The sequence below is a fragment of the Schistocerca cancellata genome, chromosome 1, assembly GCF_023864275.1.
Source record: "Schistocerca cancellata isolate TAMUIC-IGC-003103 chromosome 1, iqSchCanc2.1, whole genome shotgun sequence".
NCBI classification, from domain to species: Eukaryota; Metazoa; Arthropoda; class Insecta; order Orthoptera; family Acrididae; genus Schistocerca; species Schistocerca cancellata.
Genome location: NC_064626.1, coordinates 602,525,367 through 602,542,334, shown reverse-complemented (window position 1 = coordinate 602,542,334; position 16,968 = coordinate 602,525,367). Strand labels below are relative to the sequence as shown.

The 16,968-nt window shown below is 37.4% G+C and overlaps 1 protein-coding gene across 6 annotated transcripts in view; it reads right to left on the bottom strand.

The window, feature by feature from the left end:
- LOC126182476 (pantothenate kinase 3) overlaps nucleotides 1-16,968 on the bottom strand; it is a 164,265-nt gene that overhangs the window by 23,764 nt on the left and 123,533 nt on the right. For all 6 annotated transcript variants that reach the window (XM_049924852.1, XM_049924857.1, XM_049924853.1 and 3 more), the window contains 3 exons: nucleotides 15,030-15,203; nucleotides 9,176-9,343; nucleotides 116-192 (listed from right to left, as the gene is read on the bottom strand). In XM_049924852.1, coding sequence (XP_049780809.1) covers nucleotides 116-192; nucleotides 9,176-9,343; nucleotides 15,030-15,203 — 419 coding nt within the window. The remainder of the gene's footprint in view (nucleotides 1-115; nucleotides 193-9,175; nucleotides 9,344-15,029; nucleotides 15,204-16,968) is intronic.

Here is a 16,968-nt window from a genome sequence, read left to right as displayed (position 1 = left end):
TGTGATGATTTCCAATGTAAAAGAAAAGTCACAGCTTCAAAATTATAAAGACAGCATCACTTTTTATTTTAAAGCATGGTCAGAACAGAAAGTAAAAAAAAATATGGTTTAGTACCTTGTTCCTGATACTCTCTTGTAATTATCTGGCCCATAAACTGCCAGAACACTCACTCCAGATCCAATATTTACTATCTGCGAAAAACCAAGGAATTATTTTACATTCCATTCATCAAGCATTTACCATACATGCATCATGTTACAGTTCCAAGACAACAATAGAAAATACTGATAGGAAATATCTAAAATACTCCATAAGGGAATTACCTTTTCAAGGAAAAAAAATCCGACTCAGCCACAAAGGAAAAAACAACACTACTACATAGAGAAAACATTTCACAAGAATTGAAAAGTAGAGATAATTGCATGCTTAGTTATACTTCCAAATTCTTGTTCTCGATAGGTGTGGGATCACCAAATACTCTCTCTCTCTCTCTCTCTCTCTCTCTCTCTCTCTCTCTCTCTCTCTGTGTGTGTGTGTGTGTGTGTGTGTGTGTGTGTGTGTGTGTGTGTGTAAGCAAGCATGCACATTTGCAGTTACCCTTAAAAGACTCCAAAAGCCTAAGCAAGGTGTCATTTACATTATTATGTGCTTTTCTCCAATTTAGTTCCTCATAACGGTATGTATCACAATCATTCACAACAAGAATGATAATACTAACGCCACATCAGCAGATCAATATTATTCTCCTGGACAGCTTGTCCCTCCGGTCTCCTGTCAGTTTGTTTTAACTTATAATTCTTGTAATCCAGCCAGTTGTATTGATGGATCAATTGATAAAATCATGCATATGTCCAGCAGGGTTGCAAGTCGCACCGCTGAAGGATAAATCCACCACTTATTTATGCATACTGCTGACAAGGTCACAGTCTCTCCACTGAAGGATATGTCCACAGGTACCAGGTCACATGGCAAAACACCTGTGGCAGATTTAACAATTGCCACAGATTGCCATGGCCTCACTTGTTGCAGTTCGCCATGGCCTCACTTGTACCAACTCGCCACGGCCTCAAATGCTGCAACCAGCCAATGTATACCGTAAACTCTCTGGTGCACCTATTGACAATGACCCTGCACTATGTGATTTTCTCCTGGAATGTGATTTGAAGTTAGTGGTACATACTGTTAACATTTGAGTAGCACACAAAACTGCCTGTCTGCCTAAGGCAGTACTGTCTTCGCTCACCATTCAACTGACAGTTGAGTTTCCATTGAAGAAACCTAGGGCACTGGGGGCACTGAGAGTGTGGTCTGTAGTCTGGTGCTTCCCTATCAAACCTACAAATAGTAGACTGATGTGAGAGTTATTCAACAAACTTTCAGAATAATGTCTCTTCATTTAGTGTATTTCCAGAACAATCAGGAACTATTACTTTCTGTGATTCATTTGTAAATAGTTTGTGCTTAATAAAACCCATGTTATTGACAAAGCAGGTTTACTACAGTATTGATGCGGCTTTTGTAAAACAGATCCGTATTAAGTATTGCGAGGAAATGTCTCACAGTGGTGAAAAGCTTGGCCAATGAATTACTTTTAATAGTAATAGTTTCTACAACATGCTACTGCAACACAAGTGTGGCATCTATCATCACCCACTCAAATGGACACTAAAAGCTAGGAAAAAGCAGCATCTACAAAACACAACACATGGTAAAAAATTAATCTGGGGTTGAGATATGGCTTTTGCATCCCCAAATTCACTTGAAATGTATATGACCTACAGATAGAGTCAGTGATACATAATTATGTTGCATGTCAGCAAATATAAGATTATTATTTTGGGGCTGACAGCAGTTTCTGCTTATGACTGGATCAAACTGTAACATCCATGAAGACACTATCCGTCAAACTATGTTAAATATATTTTAACTCCAAATATATTATGTCTTGCCCTTTGTTTCTGCAAAGCCATGATTTCTCTCTTACCATGTCTACATTACAAAGAAAAGTGTGACAGTGTTTTCTGCCGTTACTGCATTAAGTCTGTCCACATAGTGTGCACAAGAAGATCACAGAATGAAACAGCTTTTCTTAAAAGTTTTGCACTAGAAAAAGCTACAGAAAAATTACAAAATACTAGAAGAGTCTTTTTCCTTGATAAACTGTCACAATTATTTAGCAACAGAAGAAAATAGCATGCCTGTGATCACACAAGGCACATGGAATCTGCTGTCAATCAGAAGAAAGCTATAACAACTTTATTACGAATGTTATCAAGAATTGAGAGCTCATGACCATTCTCAATGAGGAGAAGAATGATACCGTATTTACTCGAATCTAAGACGCACTCGAATCTAAGCCGCACCCGAAAAATGAGACTCGAAATCGAGGAAAAAAATTTTCCCGAATCTAAGCCGCACCTGAAATTTGAGACTCGAAATTCAAGGGGAGAGAAAAGTTTTAGGCCGCACCTCCAAATCAAAACAAAGTTGGTCCATTGTAATACGAGACACAATTTAGGTCGAATGAATGACGATACAGCTACAGGAGCTTGGTTCGAGTCGTAAGCTTAACAGTTAAGTTTTACCAGGTAGCCATTGCTATACGTCAGGCGCTCCGTCCGTATTTATACGGGTACCCTTCCTTTTCACGTGCTTCGTCTGGTTTGAATCGATTGCTTATTTTGCTTTGATCTGATAAGTGCCGTTTTCTTTGTTATAGGTGTTAACGTCACTCTGAGCTGAAAATGCATTACTGTACTGTGTAATGCATTGTTTGTCTCATTCTGATAGTGCGTGTTTACGGCCTGTCGCCGCGCGCGGCATGGCTTGCTTTTGTGCGCGCTACCGCCGCTTACAATTAAGAAAAAAGAAAAGAGAGGAATCGTCTCACTAGCGAAACAATGGCAAGAGACTGCTATTTGCTGTTACTTACACTGCTTTCTTTGATAATGATCAACAAGAACCAAATAATAGACTGCATATGATAGAATATGTTCTGAACGAGAGTTAGGCGAAAATTTTTCTCCGTTTGAAAATCTTTGCGGCCGCTTCTCTAGTACGTCAAATTCTGCACAGGAATTAGTCATCTTAGATTTAAAAATCTAATCAGTTGCCGTGCTTAATTTCTGACTGTATCACTATTAGGCATAAGAAAAATACGAATGTAAACATGACACGATACGTATATTCTTCCGCATTTGCTGTTGTCTCACTCTAGTTTCGTAGTTTATTAGGCAGATAGGATTTAAATGAAATAGCAGCAAACACGAAAGAATACGTGGCATAATGTTTACATTCATATTATTCTTATGGAGAAGAGAATACTGCATGTGATTCACATTTCGTCAGGTTCCTATTAGCAACCACCTCTTCTCACAGGTAGCAAAAAATTCAACACGTAGAGTTGGCCATATTGACAAACATCCCAAACAGTCTGGCCAGTCGGATTTTCGTAGTACATTGAAATTCTGCTACATTCGAAGATGAACAATACGGAATTTGTATTTACTTCGTTGGATAATGTACGAAAATGCAGTGGTCGAAACTCGGGGCGGAGAAAAAAGCTCGTCTTCCACCTTTTTTTTTTTAATTTATTTACTGACGCAGAGATTTTGGCGCCAGTATTTATCTCTGTGCCTACAAAGCATCCCCTTGTAGCGCTACATATATTCGACGGCAGAAGTTAGTTGTGGCGGCACCTACCAACATTTTTCAGAACTTCCGCTTGCTTTGCACTCGATTCTAAGCCGCAGGCGGTTTTTTGGATTACAAAAACCGGAAAAAAAGTGCGGCTTAGATTCGAGTAAATACGGTATATGAGAAATGAGGATCTTGCTGAAGCATCACAGAACCTGGATACCAGTGATATGAAGTGAAATACTGAAAATTATGTCTTAGATTATTTCTATTTTTCCCTAGTTACAGCAGATTCAATAATGGACGAGGCTGACTCGAAGCAGACCTTCAGGGTGCAAACACTAGCAACTACCATTAAAGACATTTTGCGACACTCTTGGTAGGAATGGAATTTTTATAAAAAAAAGCCATTTATTAAATGGTGCAGCTAAAATGTCTGGGTGGAACAAGGGCTTCAAGAAAACTCTCCTGCGAGGCCAGCCAAAGTGCTGTTGCATCCACTGCAATAATCATTGTGCGGATCTTGCTCAGCAGGAAATTTCAAGAAGCTGTTATCCATTGTGTGATGTCTTAATAGCTGAGAAAAATGTTTCACATATAATTCTGGAATCCTCCAAAAGGAAAAATTTGTACAAAGATGATGTGTTACCATCTACTGTCAATGAGATGAATACAAATTCAAAGTTTGGAGGGGAATATCATGTGTCTAATTCAAAGCACTGTAAGAGTAAAATCTTTAAAATGTTTGAAAGAAAACTTTGATCAATTCCATAATACAGTGACTGAAGTATTGAAGGCACAAAGCTCAAATAAAGAGAAATACAGTCAGTCCTGAAGGGCTATGCAACACGGCTTACAGAGTTTGAGACTATTGTTTGTACGACAGTAGCTATTGAAGTGTTTCGACTATGCAAAGAACTGGCCAAATCTCTACAGAATCCAAATATTGATGTAGTCAGATTGAAACACTCTGCAGACATGCTAAAAGTAGCTCTTGTGAATCTTAGGACTGCAGAAGCATTTGCTATGCAGTTAGAGAAAGTAAAAAATTATTCTAAGAACCTAAAACTAAAAGACCCAAAATCTTATGGCCAATAAAAATACCCAAGAGACAAGTACACATGGGAACACTGTTTGTTCCTGAAGAACTGACTCATGAACAAAAAGATAAGAAAAATGTGTTTGAAATTCTTGATCTTTTTCTGTATAAAATTGACTGAAGGTTCAACCAAGGTTCTAAGGTGGCTACTCCATCTTGAAGAGATACTTGTTACGCTCTCCCAAACAAATCTTCCATGTGTACACAAAGCTTTGTAGAGTTACTTGGAGTACACGAAGCAGACTTTAACAGGAACACACTTCATGCACAGCTCAATATGCTGCAAATGATTACAACTGGTATACAACACTGTGATGTACCCTTTATTGGAAGACAACTTCGAGGAGATACAGGCAGGTTGCATACCCAATTTCCCAGAAACAGAAACTTCGTTCAGTGGAAGAGGATTCAAAATAAATGAACACGTGTTTTGGCTTATATGTAGATACTCGACCATTTCTGAGAAAACAATCATAAAAATTTTTGACATAATTTAGATGTCTTTCAGCAACCGATAAGCTCATCCCAACTGGTGGCCCAGTAACTAGCATCATGGCTTCTCACTTCTGTGTCCCATGTTTAAAACCTGATTATTGATGTGTTTTGTAACATACTCATGTCCATAGAATATTACTACACGAATGTTTCTTATCAAGTTAGGGGATACAAGTGTGTTATATTAATTGTAAAATTACAACTGGGTTTCACAATAAGTGTCATATATTTATTATTTAATATATTTGTGTGTATGATATTTTCAGGGGTACAATTGTTTTAAATTCTCCTTCCAGGACAAAGTTGAAAACATTAATCTTACGAATGTCATGAAAGAACTGTTTGTAATGAAAACAACAACAACAACAACAACAACAACAATAATAGTAATCATATTAAGAGGTTAATCTGTGATTGTCTGATATTGCAATCTACTCTAAGCCTGAACTTCTGTCCCTAGAGAAAGGAGACCTAGTGTCTTACCAGATATATGATATCCTTTCAGAATTGAAAGAACGTTTGGTTTGTGGGGCGCTCAACTGCTTGGTTATCAGCGCAGAATTGAAAGAACGATTTTCTTATATCAATTGTTAATTCTTATACTTAATATTCTTGTGTTTATTAGTCCGAAGATTTTATGCTTTCCCCTGCATTACACTGATTGTAGAAACATTCAAAACATAGAAATTCGAAACACCATGGGCATCACATGAATGCAGGTTTACCACAGCAACATTTCTTCATATAAATCTCGCTTGTGAAAGAAACTTCGTTAACACTGCAGAAGATTTCACAGCAAACCATGCATAACAGAACAATTATCCAGAAACTGGCACTTGCAATTGATTCAAAAAACCAATTCAAATAATTTTTTCATTCATTTATTGTTTTTCTAATTCATTCACCAGATATACTATTAACAGATGAATAAGAACAATGTTATTTCAATATACACTGGAAAACATTTATGCAGTAATCTCCTACGGACATGGGTAGATAAACGAAAAACAAAAAAGAATAATTGGATTTTGAACACTGAGCACAAAGGTTTGAAGCCTGTGCCATTGCTTTGCTTGGACCAGTTGATCATTCAAAGGCACATATAGTACCTTGAAAACTTTGGCCGTTGCTTTTTCAGAAACAATGGAGTATTTACAGGTAAGCCGAGACACTTCCACTTCCACTTTCTGGATAATTGGGTTATGGTACCTGCCTCATTAATGCTGAACATGGTAGGGTTAAAGAACTGTTTCAGAGAATGAATTGTCTGATCATTCTGATTGTGACAGTTGTAGTATCCCCACCATTCAAAATCTTGCAACAGGTCTGCAATAGTATAGTTAAGACTAATCCATCTACTCTTTCATGTTCATCAGGACAAACAGGAGAACATTAATTTTACAAATGTCATGAAAGAATTGTTTGTAATGAAAACAACAACAACAACAACAACAATGAATGAAACTGTTTCCAAGAAGATGGGCCTATAAAATTGGGACCATATTTATAACTTTTAATTTTAATTAATAATTGTTTATACTGTAGAACAACATAGACGTGACAATCTAAAAAAAAACTCCCCAAACTATTGGCATATATTTAAGTTTGACGGGTTTGAAGAAAAATACATATTTAATTCATATTAGGGAAAATCAGTGAATAGATTTGCTTGGCCACCACCTCAACCAGTGAATAGGTTTGTTTGCAAAAAAGAGAGGGGGGTGTGAGAGGGAGAGGGATGGAGGCGGAGGGAGAGGAGAAGAAGAAGAAGAAATTGGAACACCACTGCATACTCCACCTCTCTTCAAATGGATACTGAACTGATAGCTCTGTCTGAGTGACAGGGCATGATGCTAGTTTGTTCAGTTTGTGAAGATATATTTTTTTCCCTAGGAGTAGATGTAGTTCCTTAAATATACCATATTCTTCCCATACTTTCACACCCATACATTTCTTTTCACTAAACTTTATGCTTCAGTTGCTCTACAGTTTATAATGTCAGTCTATACAGCTGCAGTTGTTTCTGATTTTGTAAACTTTACTGACAGCCTTGGGAGAGCCAGCCCTGACAAAACTCTACCATCTGGTGGGCAAGATGTATCAGACAGGCGGAATACCCTCAGTCTTCAAGAAGAATATAATAATTCCAATCCCAAAGAAAGCAGGTGTTGACAGATGTGAAAATTACCGAACTATCAGTTTAATAAGTCATGACTGCACAATAATAACACGAATTCTTTACAGACGAATGGAAAAACTGGTAGAAGCCGACCTCGGGGAAGATCGGTTTGGATCTCTAGAAATGCTGGAACACGTGAGGCAATACTGACCCTACGACTTATCTTAGAAGATAGATTAAGGAATGTTTCTAGCATTTGTAGACTTAGAGAAAGCTTTTGACAATGTTGACTGGAATACTCTCTTCCAAATTCTGAAGGTGGCAGGGGTCAAATATAGGGAACGAAAGGCTATTTACAACTTTTACAGAAACCAGATGGCAGTTATAAGAGTCAACAGGCATGAAAGGGAAGCAGTGGTTGGGAAGGGGGTGAGACAGGGTTGTAGCCTATCCCCGATGTTATTCTATCTGTATAGTGAGCAAGCAGTAAAGGAAACAAAAGAAAAATTCAGAGTAGGAATTAAAATCCATGGAGAAGAAATAAAAACTTTGAGGTTTGCCGATGACATTGTAATTCTACCAGAGACAGTAAAGGATCTGGAAGAGCAGTTGAACGGAATGGACAGTGTCTTGAAAGGAGGATATAAGATGAACATCAACAAAAGCAAAACGAGGATACTGGAATGCAGATGAATTAAGTCAGGTGATGCTGAGGGAATTAGATAAGGAAATGAGACGCTTAAAGTAGTATATGAGTTTTGCTATTTTTGGAGCAAAATCACTGATGATGGTCGAGAGGATATAAAATGTAGACTGGCGGTGGCAAGGAAAGCGTTTCTGAAGAAGAGAAATTTGTTAACATCGAGTATAGATTTAAGTGTCAGGAAGTCATTTCTGAAACTATTTGTATGGAGTGTAGTTATGTATGGAAGTGAAACATGGACAATAAATAGTTTGGACAAGAAGAGAATAGAAGCTTTCAAAATATGGTGCTACAGAAGAATGCTGAAGGTTAGATGGGTAGATCACATAACAAATGAGGAGGTATCGAATAGAATTGGGGAGAAGAGAAATTTGTGGCACAACTTGACTAGAAGAAGGGATCGGCTGGTAGGACATGTTCTGAGGCATCAAGGGATCACCAATTTAGTGTTGGAGGGCGGTGTGGAGGGTAAAAATTGTAGAGGGAAACCAAGAGATGAATACAATAAGCAGATTCAGAAGGATGTAGGTTGCATTAGGTACTGGGAGATGAAAAAGCTTGCACAGGATAGAGTAGCATGGAGAGCTGCATCAAACCAGTTTCTGGACTGAAGACCACAACAACAACAACAACAACAACAACAATAACAACAACAGTGCAAGAGCTCTCTCCATATAGCCTTACATTTACTCAGTCAAGTCACTTCAGTCATCACATTATCTTTCAAAACGTCGTTTTAGTCATCACATCACCTTTCAAAATCTACTCCTGCCACAAATTTTTAAATCACAGATTTGTTGGTTAACACACTGTTAAAAAGGAAAAGCCTTTATAGACTGATACCAGTGTTAGATAAAAGCTAGCATTCACAAGAAAAGTATCTCAGTATGGATCATCTTCAATTCAAATTAGCACATCACATAAAAGCTCACACAAAAATATTCCATGTGGTGCAAAGAAAAAAGTTAAAAAGAAAGAAAGAAGGAGAAGAATCCTCAGAGGAAACAAGTCATTATGCCTCATGTATCATACTTAAATACAAAATCAGTAATACTTCCATTTACTCTCTCACCAAGCTTGTAAAAAGACAAATTAAATTATTCAATACATCTCATAACTTACCATGAATGGATATGGATCACTGAAATCAAATAAGCGTTTCTGACATTTTTCATCATCAGTTGGGTTTGCCCAATAGTAACATTCATTAGGATTATTTGCTTCTATGTAAAGCATGCCTTTAATAAGTGAATCCAACTCATCAAATTTTGCCAGTTTCATGTTCAGCTCCTGTCAAAAAATAAATAAAAATAAAGTAATTTTCCATTTAAGAAAATTATGGGCTCTTATGAGTGTACTTCAAAGCAACATTTGAATATTTTGTCAGTGTATGACACTGCGAAAGACACACATAATGGATAAAATGAGCAAAGATAAACAGTTATTCTACATTCAAATTGTGTGTGGAGAGTAGAGTTATGGCAAGGTAACCTCCTTTGATGAAAAATTTCACCTCCTCCAAATTTTCAGGATCTAGTTTCTAAGCATTCACAACAGTCAGTCCCTCGACTGAATTGTTACGCAACAAAGCATTGCCTGTCATTAAAAATCATACTACATAGTGGACCTACTCCTCAGCATTCATGTGAAAAACATTCTGTCTGAAAGCAGCTATTTAACTCTCTTACCATGAGCAGTTTTCCAATCTTTCCATAAAAAATCATGGGGTGTTATTATTCAATAATTAGACTTGTTTTAAGGTAGAATTACAGGAACATAAAAAGAAAACCTTAAACTGACTTTTAACATAAATAATGTGGGGAAACACACGAATCACATTCAACATTATAACAGCAGAATAAACCGACTGATAAATTTTCTGAGTGTTGTATATAGATCTCCCTCAGGGATTTTGAATGTATTTCTTAAGCACTTAGATTCTTTATTATCCATATTGTACTCGAAGTCCAAGAACTTGATAATTACTGGTGACTTTAATGTTGATTTCCTAAAAGAGAGCAATAGTAAAGCTGATTTAGTACATTTAATGGAGTCTTATAATCTGATGGCAAGAGTAGATTTCCCAACTAGGGTTACTGTTAACAGTAAAAGTCTGATAGATAATATATTTATAGATAAGTCTAAATGCAATGAGATCACTGTACATCCAATCCTTGGCCTTTCTGATCATGGTGGTCAATTGCTTAGGCTCAATTACATCAGTGAGTGCAACAGTTCCGAGCATTCTTGGAAATCTTTTAGGATAATAAATGAACAGGGCCTTAAAAAATTCAATGATAGCCTAAAAGAGATAGATTGGAGCCCAGTTTATAGGGAAACAGATGTAAACAAAAAGTACAATTCATTTTTAAATGAATTCATGTCTGTATTTGAGTCCATCTTCCCCAAAAAAGTAGTTAGAAATAGTCATATGGGCAATGCCAAGAAGTCTTGGATCACTACAGGGATAATAACATCTTGTAGAACAAAGAGGATGTTATACAGTTCTCTCAGGACTTGTAATGATCCAAAGAAACGAGAACACTACAAACTTTACTGTAGCATTCTCAAGAAGGTTATAAATAAATCTAAAAGTATGTGCATAAAATCAGAAATTGAAAGCTCAGAAAATAAAATTAAAACTATATGGAATGTAATAAAGAGGGAAACTGGCAGGACAACAGGGAACATGTCTCAGGTAGAGATTAAAACAGGGGACAGTATCATAAAGAAACCTGAGTTGGTTGCAGAAATATTTAATAACCATTTTTTGAGAGCAGCAGAGAAGACAGGCTGTAATGGTTCTATGGAAGAATCATTGTCCCTCCTACAGAAAGCTATTAGCAACAGAATCCCACAGTTATCCTTACCTCCAGTTACTGTAAGCGAAGTCATAAGAGTAATTAGATCATTAAAAAATAAAAATTCTGCTGGTGTGGACAATATTTCTAATAAAATACTGAAACACTGTTATAAATTTGTTAGTCCCATCTTATGCAATATATACAATGCATCCCTACAAGATGGGATTGTCCCTGACAGACTTAAGTTGGCTGTAGTGATTCCTCTCTTTAAAAAAGGTGATAAAAGCATTGTTACAAACTATCGCCCAATATCCCTATTAACTACCTTCTCGAAAATTCTAGAAAAACTCATGCACAGGAGGATTGTAGACCATCTCAACTTCCACAGTATCTTAAGCAAAAATCAGTTTGGTTTTCATGCCGGTCTTTGTACTGAACAGGCAATATTCTCTTTCAGCAACCAAGTTTTGGAAGCCATTAACAAAAAAATGTCTCCAGTGGGTATTTTTTGTGATCTTACGAAAGCCGTTGACTGTGTAAACCACCAAATTCTTTTGAAAAAGGCAGAATACTATGGTTTAGGTGGTGCTGTTGGCTTGTGGCTACAATCATATCTACAGGATCGGAAGCAGACTGTAATGCTAAATGGCTCTTCAGGGGAACCTGCCTCGTCTGAATGGGGTACGATAACGTGTGGTGTGCCTCAAGGCTCCGTTTTGGGCCCACTGCTTTTCCTCATCTTTATTAATGATCTTCCTCTTTGTTCTGAGACAAACAGCAAATTTACCCTGTTTGCCGATGATACCACAATTCTAATTGACGATTTGATTGATCATGATCTTGAACAAACTACAAATACTGTTTTTAATGACATCTTAAATTGGCTCTCCTCAAATGGTCTCTCACTCAATGCAGATAAAACTCATTATATGAGGTTCCATACATCACAAAGTAATCCCGATGAAATTAACATAAAATGTAGAGATCAACCAATACAGGAAGTTGAAGATACAAAATTCCTGGGTGCTTACATAGACAGTAAATGTAATTGGTCAGTTCACATTCTTCATCTATGTAAAAAACTTAGCTCAGCAACATTTGCGTTACAGGTAATTTCTTCAGTGGCTGAAGTTGACACTATTAAGGTTGCCTACTTTGGCTACTTCCACTCACTGATGTCATATGCTATCATATTCTGGGGGAACCAACCACTTGCAAAAAAAGTTTTCACCATCCAAAAAAAAGCAGTCAGAATAATGTGTGGGGTCCATCAAAGACACTCTTGCAGGCACTTGTTTCGGAAGATAGGTATCCTAACAACTGCCTCACAGTATATTTTTTCCTTGCTGACCTTTGTGTGCAAAAATTATTCCATCTACCAAGACAACAGTAAATTCCATGTTTATAACACCAGAAACAAAAACAATCTACATTTCGAAATGAAACGTCTCACTCTGGTACAAAAAGGAGTTTACTACTCCAGCATTAAGCTGTTCAATGCTCTACCACTACATATCAAATGTGTTCAAACAGAACTGCCAAAATTTAAACAAGTTCTCAAAGATTACCTGACAGAGAAATCTTATTATACTGTGGATGAATATCTGAAAGAAAATGTATGCCATCACTAAACTTATTGTGTCTAGAAGTAGTTCAATTGATTTTATTGTGCATTTGGGCATTAGCACACTTTTTGTAACAACAGATTGGCTGTAAATGTATTTACTCTTGTAGGCCTAATATCTGATTTAACTTTGTGCTCTTATCCTTAACCTTTATTTGAAACTCCTTTTTCTGTTAAATGGTTGTTATGTTATCTAGCTGACATTGTATCTGTTACTGTATTTATAGTATGTCTTACTTAAACTATGTACAATTTGCCATTGAATTGCCCTTGTATTTATTGTAAGTTTAAATTGAAACCTGTACAATTTGACACGTTCCATATCCTTGTGATTGACTCACTAACTGGATCTACGGAACAAGAAATAAATAAATAAATAAAAATAAATATCTTACAGCAAAGTTCCATACACAAGCTCAGGAATATGGATACAAAACTGCTGCCATGAGAAGGTATATCTGTATGCGAGTGAGACTGGAGAACTTCAAAAATGCATATCCTGACATTTCTACTACTACTACTACTCCTCCTTGGCACTACAGCCCTCGTAGGGCCTTGGCCTCCCGGACAATCTACGCCCACTCTTCTCTGCTGGCTGCCTTGGCTCTCCATCTTCGTAATTCCCATCCTTCTCAAGTCCTCCTCCATGTTGTCAGCCATCTGGTCCTTGGCCTGCCCCTTATATGACATCCACCGGGTTTCCCTTTGAAAACTTTCTTGACTGTGCTGTTCTCCACCATTCTTTCTACATGTCCCAACCAAAGTAGTCTGTTACTCTTTATTTCTGTTACAATATCTGGTTTGTTGTACAACTCTCCAATTTCCTTATTATTTCTGATTCTCCAAAAAACCCCATCATTCACTGGGCCATAGATTTTCCTTAGTATCTTCCTTGCCATCTCAGCAACAACTCATTTTGTACCATAGTACGGGTCTCCAAAACATACATCACCACAGATCTAACTAATGTGTGATACACAGTCAGCTTCAGATTCCTACTGAGGCTCCTTGCTTTCAACACATTAACCAGTGCAAAGTAGCTCCTGTTACCAGCTGCAATCCTTGGCATGTATTTCTTCTCTCATATCATTAATCTCAGTTACCAGTGACCCAAGATATTAAAAGCTCTCACAGCGTTCATATTCTTTTCCATTCAAAGTCATGTTTCTTTCTTCTTCACTATATCTTTTCCTAGGTGTTAACATATACTTGGTCTTTGATTGATTAATGGTCAGCCCCATCTCCGCACCATGTCTTTCCACTTTTTCAAGCTTTTCTTCCAGGTCCTGTTTCCTCCTTGATAACAAATCTAATTATCATCCGCACATGCCAGCTCCTGAATCACTCTTTTAAACAGTGTTCCCCCAGGGTTGTTGCATGGCCTTTTGCATTACACTCTCTGAGACAACATTAAACAGATTAGTGGAGAGCACATCACCTGCTGCAGTCCTTCATTAACTTCAAATGCCTTTGATAAAGTGCCCTCAATCTTTACTTTGCATATTGTTCTTTTCAAAGTCATTTGAACCAATCTTATCAGTTTGTTAGGGACTCCTATCTCTTGCTTTGCCTTCCAAAGTTGATCCCTTTTCATACTATCATAAGCTTGTTTGAAATCAATGAACAGCTGGTGGACATCAATGTTATAACACTTTTCAAGGATCTGTCTGATAGTGAAAATCTGATATGTAGTGGATCTAATAGTTCTGAAACCACACTGGTAGTCTCCTAGATACTCTTCTATGCCCAGCCATGATCTTTCCTAATACTCTATATACTATATAGAGCAGTGCAATTCCTCTATAATTCCCACTGTCAGCTTTGTCATATTTCTTATGAATAGGGAAAAGTATTGCTGTACTCCACTGTTTCGGCATATTTTCTTTCTGCCATATTTCCACTATAATCACATGCGAAATCCTGATATTTCAGATGGCAAAATAATGACCTCAGATGTCCAGACCAATAGGAAAAGATTTAGGAGGAAAATAGCAGCCCACAATGTTCCAGAGCAACAGAGAAGTATTCAACAGGAAAATTGCAACTTCCAAAGTGCAAACAGAGCAGACATTATGTCTGATGCAATACTTGTGGGCCGTGCGAAATGGTCCAGAAGAAGCTGTATGAACATATCTATGTCACCCACGGTTGGAACGTTAATGAGACTATGATACAACTCTTCAATTTTTCAAAAACTGCTATGATGCTGATGAGACAGTACTGATGCAACTGCGTAAAATTACAGTTGTTTCTATAACTTCTCTGACAGGCTATACTTTCCTTAAATAAACCTATCCACAAAACAGAGTTATTATAGTTATAGTTATAACTATTATTTATATTATTATATTATATTATTATATTATATTATTATATATTATTTATATTATAATAATATAGTTATTCAATTTCCACATTACAATAATGTCAGAAACTGTCAGTATCAGGCTACAGATAATATTATTTTTATTAATGCATAATGTTCAACAATCATCTTCACACAGTTTTCCAGTCTTATTATATTTGCTTAAGTTTATGAGGAACAAACCTGATGGAAATTATTTTCAAATTTGTATGCACCACCACCAGTGGCGCAAACTGTTGTAACTAAGGTTGCCATGCCTTTTGCCTTTGCTAGGGCAAGGAAATTGCCCATTTCACTGGTTGGAAATCTGATGAAATGTAAGGTTCCTTTCCTCCTCCTGATGATAACATTATCCATCTGTGGATAGAAAATAATGTGTTAAATACAATACATATGCACATTTCTGAAACTTTTCAGAAAATAGACATTTACTAATCACTCTGGAACAAATTTAAAGTGATTCAATGAAACCACAGAGGGTAGTTGAAGTGCTGTTTGAAATCTGCACATTAATTTTCATACATCATCATATTAAAAGTTCTGCTGATACAAACTGAATTCATTACCGCTTTACTCCATACTGATTAATATTCCTTTTGCAACTTTAACACTCCAGGTTTACATATGAGCTCACTGAGTAGCAAGTTTTGTGAGTGGAAAATCATAAAAAATGTTTGTATATGGTTTTCCTAATTACCTAAGCACACACACTAAATGAATGAATCTTTTTCAATCTCTAACAGAATGTGCATGAACACAAATGTTTCATAGCAGTTTAAAATTATGAGACACATAATTATACGTCTATTTACATCAATCTACTGTAGGATTATGTAATGTATCTTAAGCTTGCTCATTAAGTTTGGAGAGCAAAAATCTCCTATACAAGAATCAACAGGAATTCTGCAACCACAGATCTTATGGAAACTCAGCTTAGTCTGTTACCCATGAGATTCCAGAGAACCATAGATACCAGCACTCAGATTGACACAGTAGTCTTCTGTTTCCACAAGACACTCAATATACAGTTCTGCTCAGTGAAAAAAATATGATGTTACAGAATATCAGAGTAGTTATGTATTCAGAATTTCCTAGCCAACAGAACTCATGTTGTATATTACCTTGTAGTCTTAAAGTTATTTAAATATGTTATATCAGTAAGATAGGCTGAGTGCATTATACGACTGAGGACTTCTTGACAGGCAGCCTACCACTTGTGCCTCTCTGGCAAGTGAGCTGTAGGTACTTGTAACACCCTCGCCTATGGAAAAGAGTTTGAACAGTCCATGCCAATAACAAATCTGAATATTTAAAATTATGAAAAGGATAAAGATGACATACTGAATTACAGACAGGTACAACGAAAAGATTGTTAATGCACTAAGGTTTCGTCCAAAGCCTTCTTCAGAAAAGAAAGGAAAAAAACACATGCACTCACAGAAGAAGGCACACCTCATGCATACACAACTTCTATATCTGACCGCTCTGGCTAGACTGCAATCTTGCGTTGAATGGCAGCATCAGCCAGGAATGGGGCAGGCAGGTGTAGAGATAGCTGAGTACACCTAGGGTGGAGAGACGATCACTGTTCGGTCGAGCGTGCAGGAACTTAAGGCAGCAGGAAGAGGCTGTCACGAGCAGCGTTGGGAGGCTGGGGGGAGGGGGGAGGGGAGTGCAAAGGGAGCAGAGATGGGAAAAGGCTGGCGGGGGCACTGGTAGAGAGCAGTGCACAATGAAGATGAGGGGATGTGAATTGGGAGGAGGTTATAGAACAGAGGGGCCAGAAACTGTTTGGTGGAGAGTGTGGAGACAGTATGTTATCATAGGTTGAGACTGGGATAATTTCAGGAATGGAAAATGTGCTATAAGGATAACTCCCTTCTGTGCGGTTCAGAAAAGTTGGTGTTTAAGGGAGGATCCAGATGGCCTAGGGTGTGAAGCAGCCATTAAAATGTTGAGCTGTCTGTTGTGCCACAGAGTAGTCCACTTTGCTCTGGGCCATAGTTCGGTGGTGGCAATTCATCCTGGCGGAGAGATGGTTGGAAGTCATACCTACACAAAAAGCTGTGCAATGATCGCAGCCTGGCTGGTGTATGACATAGTTGCTTTCATAGGTGGCACA